Raw genomic sequence first — 9,360 nt, forward strand, 5'->3', positions numbered from 1 at the left:
TCAAGGTATATGGTCTGGCATCCAAATGGCTTCTTTTTATTTATTTATTTCTACAGGATTGCACTACTTTGGGTTACCAGAGTGGTGCTGACAATGCTCAGTTCGAGACACAAGTTCAGTGCTTTGGGATAAAAATATTCCCCTGCTGATCCTTGGCCTTGGGCCCTTTGTGGGGGCCTTATCAAGCTCTCATCTGTCTATGCTCTGACTGAGGGTGTTGAGAGTGAAGGAAGACATCCTTTACCCTGAGTGTCCATCTTGACAGTACCTAACAAGATCATCCAGTCTTTCCACAGATTCCAGGCCCTGTATCAGGCAGCTGTCTGTGGCTTTCTGTCCTTGAATCACAAGGAATGTGGCCCATGTCAGCCAGTTCTTCTGGTCAGAGTAAACCTCTAAAATTTTAATAAAAAGAAAGCAACCCTTGTTCTTTGTTCCCATAGGTGCTTGATGTGAAGGTGCCTCTGGGCCTTAACTTTTCTGATGAATCACTTAAATTTTACATCTTTGTGAGGTATGAATTGCCATAGAAGTCGGTAAAGTAAAATGTTTAAATAGTGAATGGAGTAACAAAGTGTTTGGTTTAGCCCCTTTCTGAAGCGGCCTGTTGGGGCATCTCCAGGTTTTCCTTCAAACTTCAATCACAATACTACATTTCATCAGAGCAAACTGATCTGTCACTCATTCTTTTCATATAACATGGGAAGAGAAGAAAATATTAAACAAACAAACAAACAAAACCCATTACTGTCGAGTTGATTCTGACTCATGAGGACCCCATGTGTGTCAGAGTAGAACTATGCCTCATAGGGCTTTTAAGTACTAATTTTTTGGAAGCAGATGGCCAGGACCTTGTTCTGAGGTACCTCGAGGTAGACTTTTACATCCATCTTTTCAGTTAACAGGTGTGTGCATTAAAGATTTATACCACCCAGGGACGGATATCAGGCTTATAGTTTTAAAGTCATGGAATATCAAGATCAGGTATGTAGAGAAAAAAATAACATTTGGGTTAGTCTATATAGTTTTGCATATTTCTATATGAAATATGTTATTTCTTAAGAAGCACTCATTGCTACCCCAGCCCAAGAACAGCACATGTTGTCCTCATGTATAGATGCTGTGCCTTATTCCAGAACTGAGGTCTTGAATTTAGTAAGAACATAGGCGTTTCTATTCCAGTATACACATTGTTATGTTCCTCAACATAAAGGGAAGTGAAAACATCTTCACATAGAATCTCAGGAGTAGGTATGAAAGAAGGAGATTAAAAAAAAAAAAATTCCCAATTGATTTGGGACCTCGGGATGCTGCCAATGCTTAAATACTTCAAACCACGTAAAAGTGCCTGGGATAATCATGCTGACTGAAATTTTTCAAATCCCCAGGGGCAACTGAGAGGCAGTTCTACAGGTTCATGTCCTCTCAGGGAAACCTTTTTAAATTCCAATTGGAAATAAAGGAGGAGACCTTTGCTTCTCTGTGTTTTGTTCCATGACAGCAAATTAGAAACAGCAGTTGAGAAGCAATGGGGAACATTCTCTGCCTTGTGTGTCTGTGAGACTTTCTCTCTCTCTTAGATGTAGAAATGAGACTTGGAAATGACATTCACATTTTATCCAGCCACTGAATGGACTTTTCTCCATAAAGAATAGGAGATTGGCAACACTAGAATTTTCAAAAAAAAAAAAAACATGATACATGGTGAGATTTATAATTCACATTTTTGCATTTTCAGAATTATTTAATCATTAATATAAATTAGCATCAATTAATTTACAGACAGCTTGATTTTCTTTGTATAAAGAAGCTGCCTGAAGTAGCAGTGGACTCATGTGGGTTTCACAGGTACTAAGGGATTACAAAGGTTATTTAAAAGTGCTATGCATTAAAAAAAATTGGCATATCTACACTGTGACCAAATAAAATAATTTCCATTTTTAAAGTAATAAAAGAAAGAGTCAAAGAGTTTACCAGTAAAAGCACTTGTCAGCCCTGTTCATGGTAAAAGTGGAATTAAGTGTAAGTAAAAATGTTGACAATTTTCTGTGTCAGTGGTCTGGGGGTTTGATCTCCTGTTGAATGTATTTATGTGTATTGTGTTATCTGATTCTATCAACAGGCATTCTTATTAGCTCACTTTTCAGAGGTGGAAACCAAGGATTTGAAGCAACTTGTTCCATGAGGCATAACTAAATAGAAGAGCTTGGATACGAACCCAAGCCTGTATGAGTCTGGAGTTGATGTTCTTACTTACTTCACTTCATTGTCTCCTTTACTTTTGTCCTAGGCTAAAATGACCACTGTTGAATCCTATGTCTGTTGTAGAGTGATAACTTTCACTAAAGCCTTCTGCAACAGAGTTTTTTATTGTGACATGTCAGAAAACAAAAAAGGATATTGTCTGCAAGCACTCAGGCTACAAACAAACCAAAATCCAAAGAAGGATAATCAATAAGTGCTTTTTATACAATTTTGACAGGTGCGGATTCATCATGAGTAATAGTGATTCTAGGGGTTCTTCACAGCCATTGGTATAATTGCCTACAAGAAAATTACTTAGAGACTATCTTTGGTTTAAGGAAATACAAAGAACTAAGATCGTGATTGGGTGACCTTTTCTTGTTCATCTTTTCTAACAGTTTGGTCTATTGGCTCAGGGGCCCAGGGTCTGTCATATGATAACTGTTTCAGTGATGTGGGCTATGTGTGATATAGGGTAGATCTCTAACTTGCTTCCTGGGGTAAATCGTCACTTAGTTTTGGTAGGCACTTCCACAGTCCACTGAACAAGTTAGAGCACTCAGTCCTCCCCCTTTGATACAGTTTCTTAGTGTCTGAAGCCATGTGAATCCTGATAAACAAATTGGCCTGTTGTGGTTATGGCCTTCTGTGGTTAGGTTAATCCTTTATTCTACTGATAATCTTTATATTTTAATATATGTTTGTTGACAGACCCAATGACCCGTTTGGGTTTGTTTTATGTTTTTTTGTTTGTTTCTGGGTAACAGCTTGCAGCTGGATACGGAGTTAACAGTGCTGGCACAATTTAGGATTGCCTAGGTCCCTGGGAACATAAGGAAAATGGTTGTTTAAAAGCAAACAAACAGATTGCATTAAACTGTAAAATTGTATATTCACTAGTTTTATTTGTCAATTCTAAGTGGCATTCAACAAAATCAGCCCCACAAGTATTTTATTCATCTCTTTTGCAAACATATAATTATGTAAATGATTTGAGTGATAAATTTCTATTATAGGTACAAACAAGGACAGGCTAATTCTTCAATGCTGTGTCTACCCATGGAAAATGAAGTAAGAAGTTGAAATAATTATCTGGTTGAATCGTGGAAATGCTTTCTATGGGGAAAGCAGCTGGTTTATTGAGTGAGATAATAATAATCACTGTTTGCAACAGTTCTTTGGGATAACCAACACTTTCACATTTTCAAAATTGGCCCTCATCATAGTCTTGTCAGATGCTTTTGTAAGCAATGTATTTACTGTTTTACAATGACATTATATAATTTTGAAATGAATATGCCTTGAGGAGTTGCACTTGATCATGTTAGGTCACGTTGTTTAAAGAATTGGTTAAGAATTAATAAAGTCTTCAGACTGGCTTATGTTGAATATGTTGTTTCTATTCTTCACTTCCATGGTTGTTGCCCTTTGTATATGTATTTGATATTTATTTATATGGTAGGGCCATTACCTTCTGATTATAAATCATGTGGAGTTTCTTTTCCCTGAGGTGTCTAATTTAGACATGAATAAATGAATCAGAAGGTTTTAACCTTGAGAGCTGTGCGGAGACTGTACAAAGGCCATCCTTGCTCTGAAGTTCTCCCAGAAAAGAAATGTTCTCACTGCTCGTTATTGATCCAGTGGAATGGACTTTGTCTTTGGAGCCAGAAAATCCCAGATATACCTTTTGTTAATTTTTTAACTTAACCTCCCAAATTAGGGTTATTAGGGGTAATAAAATCTAATATGGACTGTATCCTAGAAACTAGGCACTGAGCAATTGCTTTCCTTGAGTTATTTCACTTAGTCAACAACACAACATTTTAAAGTAGGTATTATTATTATTATTTTAGTCAGTTTCAGTTTTCATTTTAAAATGAATTTAAAAAAAACGACACTTAATATATACTCTCTTTAAGCATACAGTTAGGCACTTTTTCCCTTGGTCTTTATTTTTTATACGGAATGAAGTACTCCATCTTAAAGGCTCAGTTCAGCTCAAACTTTTAAAGAAACATTTGGGAGAGTGGGCATGGCTTCCAAATGTCTCTTAAAATACATGTTATCTGTTCTTTTATTTGTAGGTAAGGCTTTTTTTTTTTTTTTTTTTTAAGGCAGTCTCCTGGGGAAGGATGCATTTCCCATGCAAGTCATCATGGTTCCCATGCCATGTCAATGGAAGGCATAACTAATACATTATAGTCCTCCTTTCCTCAGAGCTTGGATGTGCTTCAGAATCCTCCTCAACATTTCCCTCTAGGTAGCCACTCCTAATAAGTCAAAGCTGGCACCCACTTTAAAAACTATTTGTCATCCCTACCACATATGAATGTTTCCATTCCCACATATTGAAACTCTGACTGTTTTAAAGGGTTTAACCTCAGCTCTGGCTCATAGCTCAAGAAATTTCTTTTTTTGTATTTTTAACAAGAACAAAGGACTTAAAATAATTTTGCTTATGGATTCATCGATACTTTGATGACTATGCCAATATCATAAACTCGTTTGAGACAAACATCTTTCTCATAATTTCAGATTCTACATGGTCACTGTGGTAGCTTCCACCTTTTCCTCCAAAATATGCAAAATGAAAGCTTTGAAACTGAATTTGTCCTCTTGGGTCTTTCATGGAACCCAAGTGTTCAAAAAATAGAATTTGTTGTATTTTTTGTTTTGCTGCATGGCAACTGTTGGGGGCAATTTGCTAGTTGTGGTGACCATTGTCAGCAGCCCGAAACTCCTGGGATCCCCCATGTACTTCTTTCTGGCCTTCCTGTCCTTCCTGGATGCCTGCTATTCCTCTGCATTTGCACCAAAGATGATTGCGGACTCCCTCTATGAGAAGAAAACCATCTCCTTCAAGGGCTGTATGACCCAGCTCTTTGCTGAGCACTTCTTTGCTGGAGTGGAGGTGATTATCCTCACCGCCATGGCCTATGACCGCTATGTGGCCATTTGCAAGCCATTGCACTACTCCTCTATCATGAACTGGAGGCTCTGTGGTATCCTGATGGGGGTAGCCTGGACAGGGGGCTTTCTGCATTCTGTGATACAAATTCTCTTTACTTTCCAGCTGCCCTTCTGTGGCCCCAATGTTATCGATCACTTTCTATGTGATTTGTACCCATTATTGAAGCTTGCCTGCACTGACACTCACATCTTTGGCCTTTCTGTGGTTGCCAATGGTGGGTTTATCTGCACCATAATCTTCTCCTTGTTGCTCATCTACTATGGTGTCATCTTGCTCTCTCTAAGAACTCATAGCTCTGAAGGACGGCGGAAAGCTCTCTCCACCTGTGGATCTCACATTGCTGTCGTGGTTTTATTCTTTGTCCCATGCATAATTGTGTATGCCCGACCTCCATCTGCTTTCTCCTTCGACAAGATGGTGGCCATAGTTTGCACACATTCATAACTCCCTTGCTCAATCCTTTGATTTATACTTTCAGGAATTAAAAAAAAAAAAAAAAACCTTTTCAAGAATAAGGAAGTGAAAAATGCCATGAGGAAATTGTGGACCAGACTGTTGGTGCTTTCTGATGAAAAATAAAACATTAAGCTTAAAAAAATTAAATTTCAAGAGGAAGGAAATCAAAATGGGCTTGACCAAATACTTTATAGGGGCTGGAACCTGTATTGCTGAATGTAATGTAATGCAACAGAAAAATACTAATGGGTAGGTCAGGAAATGCTATTTCCACCCTCAGGTCACTCATATCTTGGAGTTGGCAGCTCAGTATCGTCTTAGGGAATCTGAGGAGAGTTGAATTTTATGTTTGTTTAGAATAAAATAATGAAAAGAATTCACTAAAAGACAGGAATCAGATTATTAAGCTTCTTGCCATTCAAACCATACTTTGAAAAACCTTCATGGAAAGAAGGAAAAAAATATCTTAGATATCAGGAATAGGAACTTCCTGAAGCTATTTTAACTGAAAAAAAAAATTACTTTTAGAGTACTGATCCTAGTTGAGCAGCCCTGGTGGCACTGTAAGTAAGCCCTCGGCTGCTGATGTAAGGAGTGTTTTTTCGAAAGCATCTCCTGCTCTGCAGCAGAAAGATGTGACAGTCTGCTTTCCTTATAAAGATCACAAATCTGGAAACTTTCCCAGTCAGAATTCAAGGGATGGCAATGTTTGTATGTTTGGTTTTTTAAGGCATATTTCTTCCTAGCTAAAAGGCATGTCCCAGCATCCAATGTAGTTAGGTGTGGCCACGTGACGAATTATGGCCAATAAAATATAAATGAAGGTGGTGTATTAAATGATAATTCTGTGATTGTGGAATCGTTGTGGGAATTCAGGCAGCACTTTTGGACCATGAGGATGTGTGTCAAGATTAGTGGAAAAGGAAGACTGAAGGATTCCATATCCCTATCATAGAGTTGTAATACCAGCCCCGTACAAATTTCATTTATGTAAGAGAGAACTAAATTTCCAACTTGTTTAAGTCACTGCTAAAAAATAAAGTAATATCAGAATCTATATCATCTATTACATTTATGAACTGTTCTGTTCATTAATGCTGATATTCCTTGTTAATTAGTTCTCACAAATTTCGTATCATTTTGTGGGATCCCCAAATTAGTTCACGTTAAATAGACTTTACTCATTAAGCATGTTATTTAACAGCTCAGTGTCTGACTTTTTTTTTTTTTTTTTTTTTGGCATCCTGACATCTGAAACAAATCTTAGTCTTACTCTTTTGTTTTCAGGGGACTTCTTGTTACTAATACCAGCTGATAAATTATATGATCACCTCTGTATTAGAATTGCAAAAATTCACAACTCTTCATGATACTAAGGTTTAGCAAAGAAAAGAATAGAAGGATACTTTAATTTGAAGAAAGGTATCTGCCCAAAAAACTACCACAAGTGTCAAACTTAATGGGAAACATTGATGTACTTCCTTCATATTTAATTGAGATAATTTAAACCATCAAAAGAGAACTTCCAGACTCCTACAACTATATCTATCATTCTACCAGCCTCCATTCACTTATATGCTGCCTTCTTAACTGCTATTTTAAACAAAGTGTCTGTGACCCTTACCAAAGGCAACCATTCTCTTTATTTTTGCATGGGATGTCATCTTCTCACTGTTTACACAAGGACACTTACTTGTCTAAGAATCTCTTCTGTCTTTTATTTCATCTATGTTTCACTCTCTCTTGGAATAGTTACATTAGCAAAGAAGCAATTCATTACCTCTCTCATCCTTAAAGAAACCTTTTTTTTTACTCCACTTCCTTTTTATGTAATACTTCATTTCATTCTCCCTCTTTTGCAGCAGAACTCAAGGGATCACGATGATGCCTGTCTCCCATTTCTCTTCTTCCATTCTCTTTAAATTCCTGTCAGTCACACTTTAATACCTAATACTATCTGTAAATCCTATTCTCAAGGACAACTCAGATCTCTGTAACATAAAATTTAACAGCAATTGCCAGTTTCTCATCTTATTAAATCTATTAGCACCATTTAACCTAGTTGATATAGTCCTCTGCCTTCACATACTCTTTACATGACCAAGGTTCCCAAATTAATATCTAAGTCCCAGAATCTTCCTTGAGCTTGAAATCTGGACATCCACCTGCTTTCATGGTATCTCCAACTAAATGACAAATAGATATCTCAAACTGAACAAACCCAAAGCTGTATTCCTGGTTCTGCTCCCATCCCCAGATTGATTCCACCTATGTCATCCTTCATCTTGACTGTTGGCACATTTGATCTATTTGTATTTTCTCATTCCCCACATCCACTCTATCCAGAAATCCTGTTGGCTTTAACTTTAACATGTATCCCAAATTCAAGAGCTTCTTATCATTTTGGGAGCTGTCACCTAATTCCAAGCCATCATTGTAATCACCTGGATTATTGCAATTACCTCCTACATAGTCTCCCTGCTTTTATCTTTGAACCCTCTGCCCCAATACTCTACCCTCAGCACAGAGAAATGTTTTAAAACCATGAATAAGATCATATCATGACTGCAATTGCACTCCATGTCATTCAGGGTAAGTTAAAACATTACGGTTGCTGAAGATCAGGCTGCAGTAATCTTGCTGCTCTCGTACCTCTCTGAACTCCTCTCTCATAGACAACCCCTGACTGATCTTCCAGTCCATGTGGCCCCTTTCTGTTCCTCTTAGTGACGAGTCATGTTCTTTCCATAGGGACTGTGCATTCATAAGCTATTCCCTCTGTCTGGAACAATTATCTTTCCCCTGACTCTATAAATTGCATCAATTGTCACTTTATGTTCATAGATTTAGAGAACTGGTATTTTAGAGAGCAGTATAGTATCAAAATGACAGCAATGTGTTACCCTTAGACCTGGGCCAGCAGAACACTATCCTTGCTTCCACACTTTGGAGTGTCTTCTGAAAATTTTCTAAGCTCTCCAATGCCCAGTATTGGGAAGCTGGAGGTGCTTTCCAGACGAGGCTCCCCAACCTGGACTTGACTGCATGGGCCCCTTCCTATTTCTCCTTTTCAAGTTGCTCTTCCATACTCTAGCCCATCCATGGGGTCAACCAGCAGCCTCCATAAGCTCTTATTCAGCCCCAATGATGTTATGCCAAGTCCTGTGGCTGGGACCCCTGCTCCAATCGGGTCATCTGGCAAGCAAATGATTATTGCAGGTTGGGTATTTATTTTTTTCACAGGATTGCACCACATTGAGTTACCAGAGTGGTGCTGACATGCTAAGTTTGGGCGACATAGCACATGTTCAGGGCTCTGGGATAAAAATTGTCCCCTGCTACTTTTTTTTACTCCTTGGCCTTGTGCTGTGTGTGTGGGCCCTTATCAGCTCTCACCTGTCCATGCTCTGACTGAGGGTGTTGAGAGTGGAGAAGACATTCTTTACCTTGAGTGCCCCTCTTGCTGCTGCCTAGCCAGATCACCCAGACCTTCCATAGGCTCCATGCCGTGACTCAGGCAGTTCCCTGGGGATTTCTGTCTGTATCACTGCATGTGTGGTCCATATTGGCCAGTTCTTCTGGTTGAGGCAGACATCTAAAATTTTAATAAAAAGAAAACAACACACATTCTTTAATCCCATAGGCAACTGATGTGAAGGTGCTTCTAGGCCTTGACTTTTCTGATG

The 9,360-nt window shown here is 38.4% G+C and overlaps 1 protein-coding gene across 1 annotated transcript; it reads left to right on the forward strand.

The window, feature by feature from the left end:
• The first annotated feature begins 4,443 nt into the window (after positions 1–4,443).
• LOC100667000 (olfactory receptor 4C15-like) lies at positions 4,444–6,866 on the forward strand. Its single transcript, XM_010602557.3, has one exon. It carries the CDS (start codon positions 4,928–4,930, stop codon positions 5,660–5,662), a length of 735 nt encoding a protein of 244 aa, XP_010600859.1. The 5' UTR covers positions 4,444–4,927; the 3' UTR covers positions 5,663–6,866.
• The last annotated feature ends 2,494 nt before the right edge of the window (positions 6,867–9,360 follow it).

This window comes from Loxodonta africana, unplaced genomic scaffold (assembly GCF_030014295.1).
Source record: "Loxodonta africana isolate mLoxAfr1 unplaced genomic scaffold, mLoxAfr1.hap2 scaffold_29, whole genome shotgun sequence".
NCBI lineage: Eukaryota > Metazoa > Chordata > Mammalia > Proboscidea > Elephantidae > Loxodonta > Loxodonta africana.

Excerpts from the sequence above, each read along its gene's own strand:
- LOC100667000 (XM_010602557.3), top strand. The coding sequence starts at position 4,928 with ATGGCAACTGTTGGGGGCAATTTGCTAGTTGTGGTGACCATTGTCAGC.